Genomic DNA, 24,529 nt, shown 5'->3' on the forward strand with positions numbered 1-24,529 from the left:
TGTTTTCCCTCTTTAAGAGAAGCTGGGATTTTCTTCAACTCCACACTCCATGTGAGAGTCACTGGCCCCCAATTACCACACTGCTTATGGGTCTGGCACAGGCCACGGTGTGAAGTCTTCCTTTGCTTGGAACTGTTTTTTCATGATTGGCCAGCACGGGCACCTCGGAGAATAACCCCATCATGGTGACTCCATTGTTGGGCAGGTAGGCCCATTCAGCCTCCCTGGCTTGCAATCCCAGGTCTTTCGACTGTACCCACCTGCGTGTGGAAGGAAGTGTGTTGAAACGGTGTAATCCCCAGATATTTGAAAACATCTCGGAAATCCTAAACGCAAGCTCCATTACAAGGTACGGATTCATTACTGAGCAGCATCCCCACATTCGTCACAACTGGAAATAACAGAACCAAAGAAGAAAGCTTGCTACTTCCCCCACGTTAGCGGTTTGTCGACCACCCTATCGTCTCAATCCTCTCTCTCTCTCTGCCAGAGATACTGAAAGTAACTTCAATTGCACAAAATGCACCAATAAGTCTTTTTCTTTCCCCCTCAAGCATGACATATAAACAACTTTCATACAAGCATAGACCACAAAATATATCCAAGAAACATCACCAGGTGAAAAACTCCTGTTTAGAACAGTCTCCAAATGTGAAATGCCACTCAAACTCATCGGCAGGCATCTCTGAAGCCTATTATATATTCACAGAGGCCTCATCCACACTGTTGACAGCATGTCAAAGAACACATTTAACTTCAAAGCATGCAAAACAGCTCACTTCAAAGTCAAAATCAAGCGAACTGTTCTTCCTCTAAGCCCAAATATGCTGCGGCTGGGGATTTCTCAGATAAAGGAAAATCAAGTTTTTAGGGTAAATGGCCCACATATTGGAAACCTATTCGGATTTCGGAACTTTTCCTGGGCTTGCTTACCTCGGGGGAGAATTTTAGTTGGTTACCCAATAAGAGCTGCATTGGCAGGTTAGAGCTTTCAGAGCTCAAGAGGACTATGGGCATATTCACACTAACATGACTATTAAGCTATGTTTGTGAGGCTCTGGGAATTCCACATCCACGCTCAAGTAGTTTCTACTATGGTTCTGCAGATTAGTAATTGTGTTTTGGGATGCTAATATCTGTTTGGTTTATTCCCCCTACATTTCCAGTGTTTAGTTTTCTATGACTCACAATCAAACCTAATTTAGATCCATCAGTTCAGACTAGCACAAAAATCATGGAAATTAAAGGTAATGATCAAAGAATTTATTTTTATGTCCAAAATCAATGCCAAAGACAATCTGAATAACTACAATATATTATACACAAAGCAATACAAAACAGGAACTTCTAAAACAAGGTTTGCAACAGCATATTTCAAAAGGTCACATTCACAACAGATGCTGATGGCGGTGCCTTTATCCATTCCTGAAATGAGGTATATGTGCGCATCATTCTTACTGTACACCTGAGCAACTTTCTCACCATGTAGATGCTATTAAAAACATTAGACTAGCGTGCAGATGTGTGTTCCTATGTATTTTTGTGTAGGCCATGGCTTTGTGCAGGCAAAGACAATTGGTCATCACTTAACTATTCCAGCAAGTTACAAGAGGGGCAGTGTGGAACATACAATTACACTATTGGGAAAGACATCAGTTGGTTTCTAGCACTGCTAATTTCTCTCTAGATGCCTGGAATACTTGCCAATAGTGCAGTGTGCTGGACTAACCAGAAACACCCATGCATAAATCACTGGTCTGTAGGAGCGTTTTCAAGCAACCAACAAAGCAAAGTCATGGAGAAATGATAGATCAACTAACAATGAGAATAAGGAGGTTTATGAAATATAGTGCTTGCTGACACAGCAGAATTAGTGCTAAACTTAGAAGTTTATTATTTATTCACCTTTTAGTGACACACATGAACAAAGTGACCTTTCTGAGACAGATTTCTCCCACCAGTATTTAAATGGCCAGTCAATGGCAAAACTATCTAGTGGGCCTCATCTTCTCAGGACGATTACACATCACTACCATTAGTGCAAGTGCAGGAACAGACCGCTACGAGGTTTAGAACCAGAGTTCCTTACAATTCCTAGCAAAATGGCAGAAATATTAAACCTTTTGCCTCTCCCAATATGAAGAAAACACCACACGCAATTACTGAATGCAGATACTGCAAAGAAATTCACCTAGGTTTTTATATGCTTTGCAGTTTACTAGAGTATCTAGATTAACCTTAAGATTCATTTAAACCTAAAACTGTAAATCTTTTTGAGGAGTTCCTACATAATTCTTGACGATCTTAAATAGTTAGGGAAGAAACCACTAAAATAACCCAGAAAGCAACCACAAATTAGATCAACTCTTTGAAGGCAAATTTACCTCTGGTTCATGAACCAACACTCTCCGGAGTGGCAGTTTAGCTAGCCTAAGACCTTTTCTAGCTTTCAACCAGAGAGAAAATAGACTATTAGTATCTGTCAATCATTAACAATTAAAACAAAATAAGGATTTGGGCAGGTTGGTTTTTTTGATTTAACATTTGTTAATTGTGTCCAACAGAAGGTTGGACTCCAATATGACCCCGCACGGCGACATTAGCAGAAGAGGAGTAAATCTGATACCATGTACAGTGTGGCAAATATATCCATACGCATAAATGCACGAAGAGTCCAAAGCACCTAAAATAACCTCCTCCATGCAACAAAAGTCACTTTATTTGCTAATGAACAGAGTGCCATTTATTTGGCACAAACATTTTACCAATTTAAGAAGTTTGGTATTTAGTGTAACATTTTGTTCAGTGCTAGTGTTGGATTCAAGCAAAAAAAAAAAAAAGTATACAGTTCGGGGGGAGATGCATTATAGAACTATATATAGGGGATTGTTCCGGTATATGCAGTATTATATAGTACCGTTGTATTGTATTAGCTAGTCCTTTAGGTTCTTGAGGGGGAAATGGACAAACTTTCAGCCTGAGAGAATTTTAGTTAGCTTTTTTGCTTTTATTAACAAGCATATAATATTAATTGGCAAAACACTGAATACAAGCTTCACTATCATAAAATCAAAACATTAAGCAATAATCCCCAAAGGCTTATTCAGACAAAAACTAGCCACCAATAGTACAAAAATTACACAGCAACACAAAGCATAAAAAAATGTAAACTTTCAAATGAAACTAAGTCAAAAATATGATTTTATACTGTGATAGTTTCAGTATCTTTATATACCACATATTGAGGATAAAGGCTTAGTGGTTGCACTGGCTTATTGTCCCTTAACCCTAAATTAATCTTGTTCCAGAAAAAAAGAAGTTTCCTTTTGTCCAGTTAAATCATTTGGATGTTAAGGATTATATTAAACCAATGTTGTAAGTTAAAAGGACTTCTGCAGGCATGCCGCTAAGTAACTCTGCTCCTGTGAATAATCCCACTGATTTAAATGGAACCATCCATGTGAGTAAAGTTACAAGGTAAGGATTTGCAGTATTGGACCTTTACGCCCCAATCCTACAATCTGCTCTGGAGCAGGCCACATTGACTTCAACTGGATTCCTTGAGGGCATAAGGATCTACCAGGTGGATCAGATTGCAGGACTGGAGCTTAAGTTTGTACATGAGCAAATTCAAACTCAATAGTATTAAAAATAAAAAATGTGGGCTTACCATGAGGAGCAAAGTTTCCAGAAAATCTGTACCTAAACTCCGCTTTCATCAAAGCGCAGAATCAAAGGGCAGTTCAAAGCTAAATTATGCACCTTAAAATAAGTGTTCTCTCTGCACTTGGTACCTAAGGAAATGTTAAGAGAACCTCTCCATTATAGTTAAGTTACGCAAAAAGTCTAGCCTATACGATGGGATTTTTTCTTTTCTTTAACTTTGAAGCAGAGGAACAAATGCGTAGATTGCTTTAAAACCTCCAGTGAAGCGTCTGAACTGAAGTGATTACCTGAGGAAATACAGAAACTGGATTTTTCTGTAGAATACAGTTTAAGTTGTCTGCATTAAATGCATTTCTTAAGTACTGATTACAATATAAATTTATCAAAGACTCATCTGTTGATGTACAAACTGGTTGGCTTTTTCCTATTACATTTATCTCAATGGTAAGATTAAAATAATTGTAAAACAGGGTAGCTATACTACTACATTTACCATTCATTGGGGAGGCGGGGCGGGGGGGGAAGCCAATGACTCTCCTAAGACTAATTATGCTGTTATGAAGACAATAGAGCCAGATAAGCTTTCAAAGGCTCAGAGCCTATTGGAAAAAATAGCACCATCATAACTGTAGTCTGATATTTCATATGGTCCCATATCCCCAGAGGTTATAGTGTTGTGTGTAGTATTGCACAACCAATAAAAAATAAATATTCCCAGGTTAGATGGTACACAAAGATACCAGACGTAACAATGGCACAAAAACAATTTCGGATAGGCTGCAAGTCTTGCAGATTGCTTCCACAATTCACATTAATGTTTCTTGCCAGATCATTTATTTTAAAATATTGCTGACAGGTAGTTCTTGCACTTACACACAATTTTAAAACCCCAAACTTCACTTCAAAATAATAATAAACCCCCCCAAAAATAAAAAATAAAAAAAACAAACAAAAACCCATTTGAATGTACATTTTAAAAATCCCACCTACATTCCTTCTCAATTTAGCGGTAAGTAGATGCTACATTTACAATTTAAACATATGCCTTATAAATGCATGTTTCAAACCTATTGCACAAAAGCATAAGTAATGCTCTTTATCCATACAAAAACATCAAATAAAAACTACTCAAACTCAAAGTAAAAGGAAGAAGCTTGTAAAAACATCTCACAATTTCATTTTATATGCCCGTAAATAAAGCTGGACCATTGAAACCAAAATACTTGGATGGTAAAATAAGATAGAAGGCTTAAAATAGAATAAATAATTTTATAAAGTTAATTTTTTTTTGTAAAACCCCCAAATCTTATTTAAATTCAATATTATATATTCTATCTGAATTATCTATTTTAAATGAAAACTATATCTAGTGAGACTATGAGCCTGGGTAATTAGTCTCATTGCTGCTGAGGGTAATGCAACGAGATACTTGTACTGCAATTATTTACCAGCGTAAGCAGTTGTGAAAACTACTTCACAGTAACTCCATCTTCACTAAAACCAAAATAAACTGAACATGACCAAGCAGGACCAAGAGATATCTAAGCTGAGCCTGGCTTTCAGACGTTAAACAATATTAAAAAAAATCAATAGTTATTTTTCCCCAATATAATTTTGACATTAAATCAACTGTTTCTTAAGCTTCACAGAAGTAAAACAAAAATTTCAGAAATAGAATCCTTAAGGTCTCACACTGACTGTTGAATTTAATTGTATGCTACTCTTTCTACAACGCTAAAAATCAAACCAAATGGTGCAGCAAACCCCTATGGGAAATAGTTTCTGTAGTGAAGATATTCTGACATGATGCAATTTAGAAAAATAGGTATTTTTACCACTGAGGTTTTATCAGGTAATACATTTAAAAAAGCAGAGTTACACACAATTATGAGCTATAACCAGCTGTTGGTGTTAATACAGGCTTCAGATTTATGTATCTATACAGATATCAACAGAGATTTAAATATATTGATATAGCACCATAGCAAATTCAAGTGATTCCAAAGATAGCTACAAACTTACAAATATATATTCTGTACTGTAGATTGATACAGTGAGAGTTAGAACTGAATGGCAGAGGGTTTTCTGAATTTGCATGTTCATACAGTTTAATCGCTCCTCAGTTTTATTAAACAGGAAAATATTCAAATTCTGATGTACTTCAATGGCACTGCAGTAACGTCTGGTTTTACAAAATGCTGCTGTAGTGCACATTCTGAGGTAGACACATCATGTATATATATTTATTAAACCCTTAGATACAAATGAATCAGATTGATTAGGATAGGGTCACTTGGCTGAAGTTCCCTGACACACCCCACAATGCGGACAACTGATTAACAGTTCCACGAAGTCCTAGTAAATCAATTGACGTATAGGGTCACATCACCTAGGTTCATTTTGTGAAAAGCTCACAAAAGGCCAGTTGCTAAAACTAAACTACTGAAGTCTCCCCTTTCCTTTTCCGACACTTGGAAAAAAAAATACAAGTTATACGTAGATAAAAGCTGAATCGCAGGTAGGTGCATACACGAACAGAAAGACCAAACCAGAGCTAAATTCTATTCCCCCACCCTCCAACGCTGAAATACTCCAGGCCTAGATGTGAAAATCGTCCTGCCTGGCCCAACGAGCCCTCAGTACATTTACCTCTCTTATGCCCTAGATTTGCAGATTGCACTCCTACTAGTCTAGTAGATTTCCCTTGTTTCTCCATTTGCACCCATTCTGATTTCCTCCTCATCCACCTCTATGATTATGAATAAAAATCAAAGAATGCAGCTTTAGAACGCTGTTTTGAAATATACACAGGTGAGACTGTATTCCCTCTCACAAATGTGGCAGTAGGAAAGCTAAGGGAGGAGGCAAATGGAGGAACAGAGGGCTCCAGCTAAGAATGTGTAAGGAGGCACACAGAAACATGCTGTTTCAGGGAGGCGGTGGATGTACATGTTTGGATAAGCCAGTATTTCTCAGAATTTACTTCCTGATGTTGAATCTGATTTTAAATAATGATTTCTTGCAGGGCAGAGGAGCACAACTGGATGGAGTAGGATGGTGCCAACAGGCATAATGCTTATGTTAGCCAGTGACATTTGCCTTACGAAGGAATAAAAGGGTTTAATAATATGTATACAAAACTGGTGTTTTCCGCTGACAAGGGAACTTTCCCTCCTAAGCGTTTAAAAGGAACGTAATAACCTCCAGCTGCCAGTGTGTCATACTGCACACCCTCTTTTCAGTATCTTACAATCCCTGTGCCAAACATTTTAACATTTCATATTTTATTATATGTTATACAGTATATCGCTTGCAGAAATCACTTTCAACCAATATGAACAGTTTTTTTTAAGTCACCTATTTTTAAAAGGCTTTCAAGATTTTTTTTTTTTTTATTAGTTAACACTCCTCTAAGCATTATCTGAGCGTGGACTTGATGACATGCATAGAGTAGTGCCTGCATCTCTCGAGGCTGAACACAAAAGGTAGATTAATAGATTTTAAGACCAGAAGGTACCCCTACGATCTAATCTGACCTCCAAGATAGCCAATGAGGGCACTAAAGAAAACAATGGCTTCTAAAGGAAACCATTAAAGGAAATCTAGAACTGATCAGTAATTAACAGCTGAATTTTTAAACCAGTGAAATGAAAACTTGTGTAATTTTCTTTGGGGTATGTTTCCCAAAATAAGTTACAAATGTAGCAAAAAAAAAAAAAAAATTCCCTAAAGAAAAAATAGATTTCTGCAAGCCCCTACTGTATAAGACAAGTCTACCTTAAAATTCACAAACTTAGCACTTTGAGTACTCTTGTGTTATGATCAGATGCAATTTATGCCACAGCAAAATATTGGGCCATGTTAAAAAAGTAAATGCATTTTCATTAGCCTCATCAAAACATGCAGAGGATGCCAAAGCATTAATGAAATATAAAATGAGATCAAGCATTGTGTGAAACTCATGACGTTTTCAGATGCCTAGATTTTTAGGAAGTTTTTAATGCAGCATAAATATCACCAGTCTCTATAATCATAAGATACGTTCAATGCTCTTCAAAGGGCTCAATGAAAGCCAAAGTAACTGAGGCATACTATGTAAGACAGGAACATCTTGCAGAATATATCAAAATAAACTTTAGACGTTTCAAAAGATGGAAAGTAACTAAAGGTAATTTGGGTGTCAAAAACAACCTTTTAAATCACCCCCACAACATTTTAACTTATATTTGTGTAACTGCAGCAAAGAGATGAATCAAGTTGAGCTACATGGAACTGTGAAGTGTTTTCAGGATCTGTAAACTTAGTGCTGGTAGTGTCCTCTTGTGATTTATTTCTTTCGTACAAAAAAAGTATAAATATTTTCTGTCCAGAAATCTGGGCAACACGTCCCCAGAAGAAATATTCAGAAGGTTGGTTGGCTGTGAGAGCACTACAGTCTTCCAAAAAATTCTGCTGGTTCGTGTCACATGTGAGTTAAGTGATGCACTAAGAAGGTGCCTGATGATAGTCTCTGCAAAAAACGCTGTCCAGAAGGACAATAAAGGTCTCTTACAGCAAGTCCATTTTGGGTCTGTAATGTAGCAGGAGAGGTGCTTTCTGCAAGATAAAATAATGAGCTAATTTAAGAAGCAAAAGCAAAATGAATTCTCCGAGGTGATAGGTAATCAACTCATCAAAATACGTTATTGATTTATATTTTAAGGCCAGAAGGGACTGGCCATGTATCATTTAGTCTGACTTTACGTAGAACAGATCACAGAATTTCACCCTGTTAGCTGTACATTGAGCCCAATTACAACATCCAGTCTGCTTTGAAGAGACGAGCTGGAGAATCCACCACTTAACCTTTAGAACAAACTACCAAGGTAACTACCTTCACTGCTAAAAATTTGTCTTATTTCTAATCTGAATGTGTCTGACCAACTTCCAGCCACTAATTCTTGTTATGTCATTCTCTGCTAGCTTAGAAAGCCTTTTAGAACTCAGCAATTTCTACCCATGAAGGTACTTTTACACTATAATCAAGTTACCTATCAATATTATTTTTGATAAACTAAACAGATTGAGTTCTAAGTCTCACCATAAGGTATCACAGCCGACAAAGTGGGTATTCACCCACGAAAGCTCATGCTCCAATACGTCTGTTAGTCTATAAGGTGCCACAGGACACTCTGCTACCATAAGGTATTTTTTCCAACCTTCAAATCATTTTAATAGCTTTTCTCTTCACCCTCTCCAATTTTTCAACATCTTTTTTAAAAGGTAGACACCAGAATTGGACCCAGTATTCCAGTAGCAGTCTCACTGATGCCACGTATAGAAGTAAAATCACTTCCCTATTCTAGTTCATTACTCCCCTTTTTATATGGCCAACGATCACATCCACAGTATCATATTTGGAGCACACGCTGAGCTGCTTGTCCACCACTACGACCCCATAATCATTTTCAGTGTTACTGCTGTGTAAGATACAGTCCCCCATTCTGTAGGTCTGGCCTGCATTTCCTTCTTCCTAGATATGGCACACTGCCTTTGGCAAATATAATTTGTTTGAACAGGCCCAGCTTAGCAAGCGATCTAGATCATTCTGTATGACTGCCCTGGCCTCATCTTTATTTAGCACCTGGCCAATCTGTGTGTCATCTGCAAATTTTCTCAGCAATAATTTTATATTCACTTTCAGATCTTTGATAAAAATACCAAAAAGCATAGGTCTAGCACTGATCACTGGGGAACCCCACTAAAAACATCCCACTCAATGAGTATTCCCTATTGACCATTACTTTGAGATCTGTCAGTCAACAGATCTATTTATTGGTGTTTTATTGATATTTATAGTTCTAATTTTTAAAACCAGAATGCTGTGTAGTACTAAGTTGAACCCCTTACAAAAGTGTAAGAATATTACATCTACGCAACTACCTTTATTAACCAAATTTGAAATTGTCAAAAAACAAAATCAGGCTTAACAAGACATTTTCCATAAAACCATGTTGGCTGGCATTAATTATTTGCCCATCCTTCAATTCTATATTGTTTGAATCCTGTATCAGCTTCTCCATTATTTTGCCTGGGATTGATGTCAGGCTATTTACCCACGTCATCCTGCTTACCCATGTTGTGCCAACATGCATAGTTTCAGGCCAGAAAGGACCATGAGATCTTTTAGTCTGACCTCCTGCATACCACAGGCCATTGGTTTTCACCTTTTTTCTATTAAGGCTAAAGACTTTAGTTAGACCAAAGCATTCCAGACCTCAGGAAACTAAACTATTGTGTGTCACAGGGAGAGAACATGAGAGACCAAGGTGCCACCAATGTCTGAAGCCTCTGCAATGACCGGGAATAGATTTGGTGAGTCATGCCCAGATGATCCCAGAAGGCAAACCACATCCCATGCTGCAGAGGAAGGCAAAAAAACCCCAAGTCCCAGCCAACCTGACCTAGGGAAATATTCTTTCCCATCCCCAAATCTAGCAATCAGTATGTGAGCAAGACACCAGCTGGGCATCGAGAAAGAGGATTGTCTGAACCACCTCAGAGTAATGGCCAACCCCACCCAGTGTCCCATCTCCAGTTGTGGAGAAACTCTTCCCATCTTCTGGAATTTCCCCATTATTCCAAGGGCTCCTAGGTGCTATGGTAATATAAATAATAAACGGCACCAGCAATCCAGAGATGTCCTGAACCAACCCTTTTAGGGCTCTTGGGTGCCCATTATCTAGGCCTGCTGGATGACCTTTGGTAAGTCACTTCATCTCCATGTGCCTCAGTTTCCCCATCTGTAAAATGGGGATAATTTTTCTTATCTGCTTTGTAAACCACTGAGATCTACTGATAAAAAGCACCATATAAGAGCTAATTATCATCATCATCCCTAGCTCCTTAATGCCCTCAATTCCTAATGGACTGAAAAGTAGTTCATCATCGTCACGTAACACAAGTATATCATCTTGCTTCTTTCCAAATACAGAACTATACATTGATCACTTTTACCTTTTCTGCATTATTAACATTAGTAAAGAGGCTATATCACTGTTAGAATTTCACTTTTTCCTGATTTATCTGAAAAACCTACTATCTTTAGCCTCGCCAGCCATGGATATTTTCCTGTTGTCTTTAGCGTTCTCTTTCCAATTTTCTACACTTCATAACTACTAATTTATAGTCATAACTATCTACTTCCCCTCTTTCCCCAGTTGTTATATATTGTTCTTTATTTCTAGTTGTTGCTTTCACTTTGCCTCTGAACCAGGATGGACTTTTAACCAATTTTTTAGCCAGTTTTAAAGTTACTGCAGGTATAAAACTGTGTACGACAGATACTTTATGAACTCTGTTCTATAACCAGGTTAATGACTTAATTTTAATTCTAAATATGAGTGAATTAATGAAAAAGCAGTTGTGTCGTACCTTAAATCTCCATCTAGTGACAACTACAAATTTGAGCGTATGGTCCTTGCCAAGAATTTCTTCATTGCATAATATATCCAGCTGATTGAAAAGGAAGAGAGACTTAAATTCATTAAGGGACACAAAGCACACTTCTGAGACAAGACAATGCACATGGATAAAAGTCATGTTAAACATGTCCAGAATCATCTGAAGACAATGGAAAAATCCTAACCCTTGCCACACTGTGGGAGTGAGAGAGACAAGGTGGGTGGGGGTAATATCTTTTATTGAACCAACTTCTGTTGGTGAGAGAGACGAGCTTTTACCTTGAAGTGACTTTCACGTTGAATGGTCCCTTGAAATGTGTGTTAACTACTCATGCTAAACAATCTGTTCCACCTTGTACTCAGAGTGACACAGCTAAATACATTTCCCAGACCTCAAGAAGAGCTCTGTGAGGTCGAAAGCTTGTCTCTCTCACCAGCAGAAGTTGGTGTCATAAAAGATATTCCCTCACCCGCCTTGTCTCTCTAGGCATCATATGGCAGATGACAATCTGGGTTGGAAGCTGTATTTTTAATGGCTGGTCTCTCCCTCACAGGGATGATGTTTTATATAAATGAACACTGGCTACAGTAGCTTTTTGCAGATTTGAAAACTAACATTTTAGTAAAAAGGTGTTAGAACCAGTAAGAGTCTCTGTGATAATTTAGATAATTTCAGTGTGTAATTACTTCAGTGCTTAAGTCTATTCTTCACTTGGGACAGGCATGCAACTTCCCTTTGTGAAAATTCCATGCGACCACACAGAGGAAAAGACCACTTATACATACAATTGAGAACCAATAAAATTAAGCATGTTCCTTCACATTACTCAAAGAAGTTTTTTAATTGGTGACTATAACAAGGGTACAGGTGGTCTTCTCTTGTTATATACATGAAGAAGTGAAGCTGTTTCAGTTGACAATTTCTATTTTAAGTAAGAGTAGCCTTCACAATAATTCTGAATAGAGGTAGGTAGATAGATTACACACTGGGTGGTGCTAGGAGTGGGTGATTGTGGCTGTGGTCAGGTAGGAAGGGGAAGGGTTCAGAGTCTGAAAGGCTGGCTGTTTTTGTAGGTTGTATTCTGAGCATGGGAGAGGATGTTTCAGGGCTGTGGAGAGGTTAGGTAGGAAGAGAAGAGAGAGGTGTGTAAGTGGGGACGGGGGTATTTCTGAGCAGGAAGTTCTGAGCTGGGAAGCAGATGAGGAGTTGGCAGGGCTGAATACCAAGGCAACACTCAACTGGGAATGAGGCTGTGAATGAACTGGTGGCATGTCCGTTGAGCTAGGACATGGTAGAGTAAGTACTAGATTGTGTGAGGAGAGGATGGTACTGTTTATATGGACGCTGCCCTTCATAATAATGTGTCCTAGTTTTACAATCTGAAATGGGGGAGGTCAGAGGGAAAATGATGACCCCCTTTTTCTTCCTACTTCTTCATTCACCTCTTTCCCCCCACCAAATGGCTTCCCAGTGACCCACAGTCTCCTAGTTTTTCCACTTTGGAAGATGATCTACCTGCGAGGAAGCGAAGGAGCATAACCAGCAGTCGTCCCTCCAGTTTATGTTGGATACATGCTGACCCTACACTTTGGGTGAAATTCATCCTTGTGTGTAACAGCAACACAAGGGCTATGGACCACTTAAGCTATATGGCTTAAAAAAGACTTCAGTGGTGGACAGCCCTGGCACTGGCCCTATGCACTGGGGTGAAATTCTCCATTTTCTCTTACACAGACGATCAGATAAACATATAACACTAGTGGAAGACTATGCCAAAGCTTACTTTAATGACAATCATTTAAAACTGGATGTGGAAAAAGAGGTGTTACGGTATTAGACAAGCCATGTGGCTCGTATTACTAGCCCAAGAATTAACAAGGGCTGAAACCCCAGAGGATTAAGTTGGGGAAGGAAAGAGGTAAGTGCTTCAACATTCATATTGTGGCTGTGGTCAGGTAGGAAGGGGAAGGGTTCAGAGTCTGAAAGCCTGGCTGCTTTTGTAGGATGTATTCAGAGCATGGGAGAGGATGTTTCAGAACTGTGGAGAGGTTCATTTATTTTTATAAAAAGGCTGACAGATTTGCCTAGATCCAGCTCAGACGAAAAAGCTATTTAAGTCCTACTGCAATAATCACATTTTACCTGAGAAGTGGTTTGTTCAGTTCTCTCGAAGAACAAGATTACAAGGAAAAGCTTTACTTTTAAAACAATGAGCTTCATACACTTGCTACAAGCTTTCTATTTACAGCGTGATTCTCTCTGATGTTAAAATAGTACCTCATTAAAAGAAGAAAGGTTAAGTTTTTTGGCAATGAACTTCTTTAGATGTAAGACTGTTGCTTGCGCTGAGCAGCGGATCCATTTTCGTTTCAATCCACGCAATTTGCTGCTATTGCATTCCAAGCAGATGCTTACCTTCAGGGAAAAGCAAACACAGCCCAGGGTGGGTTAATAGGATTTCCTGCCATCGTGATTAGGCATTCTATAGGCAGCCTTCATTGGTCTAGCAAAATAAGGTCAAAACTTAAAAATTAAACATCTTTGAAGTCAAATGTTCACTGTCACCTTCCTTAAAGCAAAGGTGTTGTCTATAACTTGTCAGCCTACAGGTTTCAGAGTAGCAGCCGTGTTAGTCTGTATCCACAGTTACACTTCATTTAACTCTTAAATGTCTGGATAGAAGTTGACAGCCGCTAATCTGTACATTTTAGAGGTCGTTCGGACTAACTCAGGAGTAGTCAAGGTCAAACCACAAACCAAAGGTGTAAACACAGTAACAAGTGTACAGTGTGAAAACCACCTTCACTTTTTCAATGACTGTTTACAGTGTCATCTTTACATAACTTTAAAGGCCATGTTAACGTACATTCAGATTACATGCATGTTTTAAAAAGGATTATCAACTCAAAAGTTATTTTGTCTGAGATTTAAAGGTGTTACAAGAAAACTGATAAAAAAATTCAAAAGAAAGCTAGTAAAACACCAAAAGATTTTTGCTCAAATTACTGATAGGTTAGGCTAGGCTATGATTTTTTCATGGAAATTTTAATAAATGTCATGACAGAGGTGCAGGGGGAAAAAAGCATATCACAGAAATAGGGGAAGCAGATGGCCTATGGGGATGTGGGGTGGCTTGGACAGCAAGCTCTCTCCACACTCACTCCACAGTGGCAGCTCCTATCCCACAAGGCTAAGCCAAGTTTGTTGGTCCGGGCATTGTGACCTGGCCCACGTGGTTTCAGGACCACTCAGATTTGGCACGTCCACCCCATCACCATCTACATGGGGTGGATGCACCAAACCCGAGTGGTCCTGCAACCACGTGGGCCAGACTGCAATATTTGGAAGGGAAGGAAGCCTCTGCTGCAGGGGTAACTAACTTTGTTCAAATTTACGATTACCATGAACACTGACAGCTGTCCCAAAATCATAGCCTTACTAACAGGTACTAAACTGTAACAAGATACTTTTATATTACAGTTTAATTTTTAACTAATCCTAAACTGAGACTGTGAAGAACACTGCACTGTGGGAAGCATGAAAAGCAGAACAGGGGACAATCTTCATGACTTCCAGGAGCAGAGAAGGTTTTGCCATAGGTGGTGCATGGCAACAGAGCTCCACTTAGCGAAGTGCCATCAGCCCTCCACAATCTTAGTGATTTGTCACCAAACCCCACCACAGTAGGCTACTTATCAGGGTCCCCATCCCAAATGAGTAGGGCCCTAACAAATTCACAGCCATGAAAAATGCATCATGGACCATGAAATCTGGTCTTGTGTGCTTTTACCCTATACTATACAGATTTCACAGGGGAGACCAGCGTTTCTCAAATTGGGGGTCCTGACCCACAAGGGAGTTGCAGGAGGGGTCACAGGGTTATTTGGGGGGCGAGGAGGGTTGCAGTATTGCCACCCTTATTTCTGCACTGCCTTCAGAGCTGGGAGGTGAGAGAGTGGCAGCTGTTGGCCAGGTGCCAAGCTCTGAAGGCAGCGCCCCGCCAGCAGCAGTGCAGAAGTAAGGGTGGCAATACCATACCATGCCATCCTTACTTCTGTGCTGCTGCTGACGGCAACTCTGCCTTCAGAGCTGGGCTCCCGGCCAGCAGCCGCCGCTCTCCAGATGCCCACCTCTGAAGGCAGCATTTCTGCTGGGTAAGAGTAGCAGTACCACAAAGACACCCCCCACAATGATCTTGCAACCGCCCCCCACCTCCCCCAACTCCTTTTTGGGTCAGGACCCCTAAAACTACATCACCTTGAAATTTCAAATTTAAAGAGCTGAAATCATGAAATTTACAATTTATAAAATCCTATGACCATGAAATTGGCCAAAATGGACCGTGAATTTGGTAGGGCCCTACAAATGAACCTTAGGCTCCACATATTCTTGCATGAAGTTATTAATGCTCACCGGGGACTGGCAAAGCTTACCGAGGTTCACGGCGTTGGGCCCTACATGAACCTCCTAAGGTTTGCCGGGGAATTGGCTGTGGGTCACAAGAGGTACAGTGTCTCCTCATGCAGTCCTGAGCAGGTGTATAGGAAGGGGAAAATCCCCCTGAAATTCTCCCACAAAGCCTTCTTGCAACCTCCAAACTTTCGGTATGCAGGAGAGGGTAACTCTCCATCTCCTCACTGGGCTTTGCCCAGGAGAACTGACGAATAGACAACCCCTCCCTTGTTGCTTCCTTTTGCCTCCCCAAGCCTGTCTCCGGAACTTGCAGCACGTCAAAGCAAGCTCAGTAGCTCCTGACAGTCTATTCTGAAGCTCCTATTTAATGTGTTAATAACCTTAAAATTAGACTAATCAACTCGCATCTCTTGTTTACACACACACACACACACACACACAGAGGAAGGGTAGAGTTACAGACTGCTCCATGGACTCCCACTTTGCCTAGTAAAAAGCACTAAATCCCCACCCAGCAGGGGCAGACATGGGTAAGGTGTTTAATCATCTCCTACTGGCATCCTTCCAACTCTTCATAGCTTGGAAAAACACAAATGGGACTTGCAGTATGCCACGAGGTAGATTAATGAGAGCAGCTTCAGACACGGAGCGAGTGTCCCAAACCTAAAGGAGCCTTCAGAGAATGCTTTGCCAGAGGCCCTGTGTCTGGGTGGCATCCTCATTGAGGGGTCATCTTTCAGGAAAGTAGGTCCCAGGCCATTTATGTCTTTATAGGTAAAAGCCAACACCTTCAACTGTAGCCAGTACTTGGGGGATGGGAAGCCAGTGTAGATTTAAAAGCATGGTTTCCTATGCTTTATGGGAGTGGTGGTGGGGGGGAATTCTGTAACGGATGAGTTAGTTTATTCTACACCGTGTCAAGTATCAGAGGGGTAGCCATGTTAGTCTGGATCTGTAAAAAGCAACAGAGGGTCCTGTGGCACCTTTAAGACTAACAGATGTATTGGAGCATAAGCTTTCGTGGGTGAATGCCCACTTCGTCGGCCATTCCATCCGGCTAAATGCAGTGCCTTGCATGGTGTCAAGTCAAGTATGGCAAGCGAGGACTCTCTGTTGCTTTTTACAGATCCAGACTAACAGGGCTACCCGTCTGATAGTAGAGGACAGTCCAGACAGATTGATAAAATGCACCTGCCCCACAAATGACAACTGAACACCCTCAGTGGAGGTGGTATCTCTGCCATTTTTTCTGGTTTTTCCCAACCAACATCACAACTCCAGCTTCTATGGATTTTGCCTCAACCATCTGGCTCTCATCCAAGCAGCAGGCTAGGCAATCCATTGCTTTGCCTAGGTCAGGGGCTATGGAGCTGGTCCTATGACAGATATTTTAGTCCTGATCTTGAGTATAAAAAGAGGTCAGTAAGTTCTCTTCCTTCCTTTCTGTTTTTGCTACAAAGTAGCAAAAAATCATCATCTGTATTAAATATATTTTAAGGTGTTAAAGTTCTAGATTTAAATTACTTTTCATTTTTATAGAGTAATTTTCTCAGCCGCAGACCTCACATACCAGTTTTGAGGCACATTTTTTAATTCACTTCAGGCTACAGGACAATCACAATTATAAGTGCTACTGATCCTTTATGATATTTTCTTGAAAAATGACCATCACCCCCTTCCTTACACGTAAAGGCACTTGGTCCAACTTTATACGTTCTACTAAAAAGCATGGAAAAACAGTGCCTTGCTTCCATCAATTGATGAATGTATGGATATAAAGATTATTCGTCCTTCATAGCACATAATGAAAATAAAGCTAAATGGCAACCTAAAACTAAAAAAACGTGGCTGATTTCAAAGTAAAAGTTGCCTGAAAGATATTCTACCTGTTCATCACTTCTGTGATAGTCATTATCTTCTTCCTGTTTTTCTTCTGATGTTTCTTTGTTTGAACTCTCATCAGCTTTAGTTTCACCTTAAACGAGAAAGGAATGCGTTATAATCATGAAATTAAAAGATGTTAAACTGTAAGTAATCTCAATCGATAGTAACAAAAATCAAATCAAGAGAAAGCAAATGGGGTTTTATAAGTTTTTGAATGCGTCAGACTGGGGGGTGAGCTCATTTTATAAAAATTGAAAAGGAGCTTAATCATCTTTGGTATTGTCTGAATGCATATTTAGCTAGATGCAGATTCACGGGCAGTGCACCTAAGTTTCAAAAAAAAAAAAAAAAAATTCTCCTTATCAATTATCAATTCACCATTACTGTTCCAAGATTGTATTCAAAAGTCAGGGCGTTCAAAAACTTCAGGTTGCCAAAGAAATGCCAACTCTGCCAAGTATTATATACGCAGTAATTTCTATCCCTCTTCCTCTCAAAAGGAAGCCTTATGGTATTACATTTATTAGTAAAATATAAAGCCAGCCCTAAGTGCTCAAAGTTCCTAGCGTTAGAGTGCAATATCTCTAGCTTTATGCATTGATGTGCTGTTCACTCAAATTTTAAGTAAACTCTAAAACTGTTGTGTGATACTTTTTTTTTGGTCACTAAAAACTATATTTAATGGGAAATTTTGGGGGGGAGGTTGAATTATGCATGCACAATCAATCTCTACTGACTGAAACAAAATTATGGCCCAAATCCCTGGATATAGCAAAAGGGGAAAGCACAGCTCAGGAATGTGACCTTTGCTCTCTACCAAATCTTGGGCTTGCAACTTTAAGCAACTGTCAGCAGTCCCACAGGTCCATGGTGGCAACTGGGTATCAGCAGACCATAACCCTCACCATGCCCAACTTTGCTAGCAGCCAGTATCATGGTAGCGTAGGAGCTCCTATACCAGCCCTACTCCAAAAGATCCCCCATGCTGGGGTGGTCTTCCTATGGCCAGTTAAGATGGTTTAACGGTAGGGGTGGTGTGATGCAAAGCGGCCTCACCACACCCCAGGAGGTGAGCGTATAGTACTCCTGAGGGAGTTCTGCGCCAAAAAAAATTAAAAATTCTGCAAGTTTTATTTGTCAAGGAATAAATGTGGAGGTTCCAGCATGGCACTGGGGAGCACAGGCCACTGGCTGCACAGAGGTGGGATATCACCCTACAGCCTCCCTCCCCTGTCCCAGGACACTGAGTTGGCAGAGAGGCTGCACCCAACCTGACACAGCGCAAGGGCAGGGGCTGCCCCAGAAACACCCCGGGCCCCTGCCCCTCCATGCCAAATGCACCAGGTGTGGGCAGGCAGGCTCAATCAGGCAGGAACCAAGTGGGGAGGCGCTCGGTGTGTGGGATAATCTGGGTGCAGACAGCTCAGTGAGGAGTCCAGGTGCGGAGGGAATCTGGATGCACAGAGGCTTGTTCTGGGGTTTCTGGGTGTGACGAAGCTTGTTGAGGTGGTCCAGGTGCAGGGGGTGGTCTGGGTGCACAGATGGGGGTCTGGGTGCAGGGGGTCTCCAGATGTAGAGGTTGAGGTTCAGCAGGATAGGGTTCAGGTATTGAGGGGTGTGGGGGGAGGAGGGTTTCTGGGTGTATGGGGTGAGGCTTGACAGGAGGGGTCTGAGTGGGGGGGGGTCCAGATGCAGGAGGTTCGGCGGACAGGGGAGCAGCTCCCCATACAGTGACCCCTTCCCCGCGGCTGAGGCGTGATGAGGGCAGGAAGCAAGGGAGGATGCTGAACTTCCTGCAGCCAGGGGAGGTTTCTGGGGGTGGGTCTAGCAGCTGATCCCACTGCAGGATAGGAGCCACCATGATTATTTGCCTCTCCGCCTGCTGCTCCGGGTGCATGAAACTATGTGCCTGAGCTGCTAGGAAGGAGTGTGTGACCGCTCTTGCAACTTCCCTTTGCTTCCCCTTTCAGAAAGGCATTTTTCTGCAGGGAAGCAAAGAAATCTGTGGGGGACATGAATTCTGTGTGCGCATAGGGCACAGAATTTCTCCAGGAGTAGTACAGCTTAACACCATTAGATGTTTAATGCAGTCACATTCACAATGTACAATACTACATAACAATTTCTATAATTATCATAATGGCATTTTTCTAAAGAAAGCAAACAAAAATAAATTACCATTCCGATGCGAATCTAAATGTTGCTTAGCAGAGCATGTCTCCCCTTTGATGTCCCCTGGTACTTCCATGCCCAGTTTATGATAGAATTCTCTCTGCTTTCTCATTTCCGCTGTTTAAAAATTTAAACAGTTTCATTAATAAGTGCCAATGTAACATTTATAAAATTGTTTCAACCTCCTCCCACTTCCTCATAGAAGACTCTTCTTGCTGGGAAGTGGCACTTATCTGAGTGTGAACACCACTATCCCTTCACTTTTGGCTGCATCTCTACTCTTCCTAATTACCATTTTACCAAGCTACACCACATAACTTGTCATTCAGCTGTAGAATAACCACCTCATCTTCTGAGGCTGCTATTACATCATTTCTGTGATTTCAGATCATATGGAATTTAAGCTACTCCATATTTTTCCAGGTATCCTTCTACAAATCTCTCAGTTGAAGTACATGATACATGCCTGTTCAGTTACACATATAAGAGATTCTGAATTTCCTTTTTTCTCCCTACTTCTAATTTTTAGCCTGGAAGAATTTCATTTATATATAGTCTCTTTAATTAAGCTTGCATATTTAAAAGTGAGAGAATGTCCTCTTGACTTGGCAACTTAGGCCTGGTCTACACTACGGGTTTAGGTCGGCTTTAGCAGCGTTAAACCGAATTAAGCCTGGACACGTCCACACAACGAGGTCCTTTCTTTCGACTTAAAGGGCCCTTTAAACCGGTTTCTTTACACCACCTCCGACGAGGGGATTAGCGATAAAACCGGCCTTTGCGGGTCGGAATTGGGGTAGTGTGGACGGAATTCGATGTTATTGGCCTCCGGGAGCTATCCCACAGTGCTTCATTGTGACCGCTCTGGACAGCGCTCTCAACTCAGATGCACTGACCAGGTAGACAGGAAAAGACCCGCGAAGGTTTGAATTTCATTTCCTGTTTGCCCAGCGTAGAGAGCACAGGTGACCACGCAGAGCTCATCAGCACAGGTAACCGTGATGGAGTCCTCCCAGGATCGCAAAAGAGCTCCAGCATGGACCGAACGGGAGGTACGAGATCTGCTCGCCATATGGGGAGATGAAGCAGTGATAGCTGAACTCCGTAGCAGTAAAAGAAATGGAAAAGTATTAGAAAAGATCTCCAAGGCCATGAAGGACCGAGGCCATAACAGGGACACACAGCAGTGCCGCGTGAAAATTAAGGAGCTACGGCAAGCCTACCACAAAGCCAGAGAAGCAAACGGAAGGTCCGGGGCAGAGCCGCAAACTTGCCGCTACTACGCGGAGCTGCATGCGATCCTAGGGGGTGCAGCCACCACTACCCCAACCGTGTGCTATGACTCTCTCACTGGAGAAACACACAGGGAAGACGGTTCGGGGAACGAGGAAGATGACGATGGAGGTACTGTAGGTAGCTCACAGCAGCAAGGAAGCGGAGAAACCGGTTTCCCCAACAGCCAGGATATGTTTGTGACCCTGGACCTGGAACCAGTAACCCCCGAACTCACCCAAGACCCTCAGGGCACACAGGAGACCTCTGGTGAGTGTAACTTTGTAAATATTTGTAAACATTACAAAAAAAAAGCAAGCAAGTCTGTTAACGTGTATGGGGATGGAGCGGAAATCCTCCAGGGACATCTCCAGAAAGCTCTCCTGGTTGAAATGGGGTGATTTTATTAAGGGGGACATTCAGAGGCGCCCGTTCCTGCTATTCTGACCAGAAATGTTCCCCGCTGTTAACCACGCGGTGGGGGGGAGGGGTGAAGTGATCATCCCAGAGAATCGTGTGTGTGTGTGGGGGGGTGGTTTACTTGTGTTTGTGCCGCATGTTAACCGGGAAACCGCAGCCCCCTCCTTTCACATTGAAACCCCATTTTAAATGGACAACCCAATTCATCCTTGATATGGGAAATGCGCTGCTGTTTGCAACCTTTCCCACATGTTAAGAAGGTTAAAAAAGCCAAAACACTGTGGCCTACGATGGCTGCCTGCAAGCCGAAATATGCGACCTTGTAATGAAAGAGTGTACCCATTGTTCCCTAAAATGTGTCTTTTTTAACCACCTCTCCCTTCTCCTCCACCAGCTGCAAATGTTTCTCCTTCGCAGAGGCTCGTGAACATTAGAAAGAGAAAACGTAAGACGAGGGACGAGATGTTCACGGAGCTGCAGATGTCCGCCCAGGCTGATAGAGCACAGCAGAATGTGTGGAGGCAGTCAATGTCGGAGATGAGAAAAGCCCAACATGAACGAGAGGAGAGGTGGCGGGCTGAAGATGATAGGTGGCGTCAGCTTGCAGACAGACGGCAAGAGGCAATGCTCCGTCTGCTGGAGCATCAAAGTGATATGCTCGAGCGTATGGTTGAGCTGCAGGAAAGGCAGCAGGAGCAGAGACCGCCGCTACAGCCCCTGTGTAACCAACAGCCCTCCTCCCCAAGTTCCATAGCTTCCTCACCCAGACGCCCAAGAACACGGTGGGGGGGCCTCCGGCCACCCAGTCACTCCACCCCAGATGATCGCCCAAGCATCAGAAGGCTGGGCTTCAATAAGAGTTAAAGTTTTAAAATGCAGTGTGTCCTTTTCCATCCCTCCTCCCCCACCCATCCCAGCTACCTTGGCAATTATCCCCCCACCTCTGTAAGGAACTAATAAAGAATGCATGAATGTGAAAAAACAATGACTTTATTGCCTCTGCAAGCGGGAGGGGAGGGGAGGGTGGGGTGGGGTGGTTGGTTTACAGGGAAGTAGAGTGAACCGGGTCGGGGGGGGGGGTTGGAGGGTTCATCAAGGAGAAACAAACAGAAGTTTCACACAGTAGCCTGGCCAGTCACAAAACTCGTTTTCAAAGCTTCTCTGATGCGCACTGCGCCCTGCTGTGCTCCTCTAACCGCCCTGGTGTCTGGCTGCGCGTAATCAGCGGCCAGGCGAGTTGCCTCAACCTCCCACCCCGCCATAAAGGTCTCCCCCTTACTCTCACAGATATTGTGGAGCGCACAGCAAGCAGCAATAACAATGGGGATATTCTTTTCGCTGAGGTCTGAGCGAGTCAGTAAGCTGCGCCAGCGCGCTTTTAAACGTCCAAATGCACATTCCACCACCATTCGGCACTTGCTCAGCCTGTAGTTGAACAGGTCCTGACTCCTGTCCAGGCTGCCTGTGTACGGCTTCATGAGCCATGGCATTAAGGGGTAGGCTGGGTCCCCAAGGATCACGATAGGCATTTCAACATCCCCAATGGTCACTTTCTGGTCCGGGAAGAAAGTCCCTTCCTCCAGCTTTCGAAACAGAGCAGAGTTCCTGAAGACGCGAGCATCATGTACCTTTCCCGGCCATCCCACGTTGATGTTGGTGAAACGTCCCTTGTGATCCACCAGGGCTTGCAGCACCATTGAAAAGTACCCCTTGCGGTTTACGTAGTCGGTGGCTTGGTGCTCCGGTGACAAGATAGGGATATGGGTTCCGTCTATGGCCCCGCCACAGTTTGGGAATCCCATTTCAGCAAAACCATCCACTATTGACTGCACGTTGCCCAGAGTCACTACCCTTGCTATCACCAGGTCTTTCATTGCCCTGGCAAATTGGATCACAGCAGCCCCCACCGTAGATTTGCCCACTCCAAATTGATTCCCGACTGACCGGTAGCTGTCTGGCGTTGCAAGCTTCCACAGGGCTATCGCCACGCGCTTCTCAACTGTGAGGGCTGCTCTCATCTTGGTATCCTGGCGTTTCAGGGCAGGGGAAAGCAAGTCACAAAGTTCCATGAAAGTGCCCTTACGCATGCGAAAGTTTCGCAGCCACTGGGAATCGTCCCAGACCTGCAGCACGATGCAGTCCCACCAGTCTGTGCTTGTTTCCCGGGCCCAGAATCGGCGTTCCACGGTATCAACCTGCCCCAGTGACACCATGATTTCCACATTGCTGGGGCCTGTGCCTTGTGAGAGGTCTATGGCCATGTCAATTTCCTCATCACTCTCGTCGCCGTGCTGCAATCGCCTCCTCGCCTGGTCCGGGTTTCGCCTTGGCATGTTCTGGCTCTGCATATACTCCAGGACAATGCGCGTGGTGTTCATAGTGCTCATAATTGCCGCGGTGATCTGAGCGGGCTCCATGATCCCAGTGCTAGCTATGGCGCCTGGTCAGAAAAAAGGCGCGAAAGTAGTATCTGATGGACCAGGAGAAGGAGGGCGGGAGGGAGGGAGGGCCGAGTGACGACATGGCGTACAGGTACAGGAACAGGGAGAAACACAAACAACTGTCACACAGAATGGTCCCCCCAAAGATTAAACTGGAAACCCTGGGCTTAGCAGGCCATTGATTTCACGGAGGAAGGGGAAGCAAATGAACACAGAACAAATCTATTTTTTACATCTTAAGGTGGCAGCCGACGGTGCAGCATGAGTGATAGCCTCTCCAGTACGATGATGATGGGTACCAATCATAAAATACCATCATCTGCCAAAAGGCAAGGGGCTGCTGCTGTGTAGCAATGCAGCCCCACGTCTGCCAGCCCCACGTCCGCCAGCACCCAGCATCGCCCTCGGCCTCTTCTGGGTGCTTAGCAGACAATATTGGGCAATTGGCAGAAAATAGTATATTATGACTGGTAACCGTCATCATCGAAACAGTAGCATGTCTGCCCAGGTGGCCATGATTGACAGCCATACCAGTACGACGACGATGGGTACCAGTCATAATATACCATTGCCTGCAAGGGGCTGGTGCAATGCAGCCCTACGGCTGCCAGCCCCACGGCTATCACTCATGCTACACCGTCTACCGCCAAAAGGCAGTTAGCAGCTGCTGCTGTGTAGCAATGCAGTCCCACGTCTGCCGGCACCCAGAGGACATATGGTGACGGTGAGCTCAGCTGAGCTGAGCGGGCTCCATGCTTGCCATGGTATGTTGTCTGCACAGGTAACCCAGGTAAAAAGGCGCGAATCTATTGTCTGCC

General features: G+C 42.7%; 1 protein-coding gene across 2 annotated transcripts in view; it reads right to left on the reverse strand.

The window, feature by feature from the left end:
• Window positions 1-3,246: 3,246 nt before the first annotated feature.
• The window catches only part of PCGF3 (polycomb group ring finger 3), a 98,118-nt gene continuing 76,835 nt past the window's right edge, over window positions 3,247-24,529 (reverse strand). For both annotated transcript variants that reach the window (XM_034773191.1, XM_034773190.1), the window contains 5 exons: window positions 19,585-19,695; window positions 17,409-17,497; window positions 13,387-13,524; window positions 11,080-11,160; window positions 3,247-8,262 (listed from right to left, as the gene is read on the reverse strand). In XM_034773191.1, the coding sequence (XP_034629082.1) occupies window positions 8,215-8,262; window positions 11,080-11,160; window positions 13,387-13,524; window positions 17,409-17,497; window positions 19,585-19,695 (467 nt within the window). In that variant the 3' untranslated portion in view covers window positions 3,247-8,214. The remainder of the gene's footprint in view (window positions 8,263-11,079; window positions 11,161-13,386; window positions 13,525-17,408; window positions 17,498-19,584; window positions 19,696-24,529) is intronic.

The sequence above is a fragment of the Trachemys scripta genome, chromosome 6 (genome assembly GCF_013100865.1).
Source record: "Trachemys scripta elegans isolate TJP31775 chromosome 6, CAS_Tse_1.0, whole genome shotgun sequence".
NCBI classification, from domain to species: domain Eukaryota; kingdom Metazoa; phylum Chordata; order Testudines; family Emydidae; genus Trachemys; species Trachemys scripta.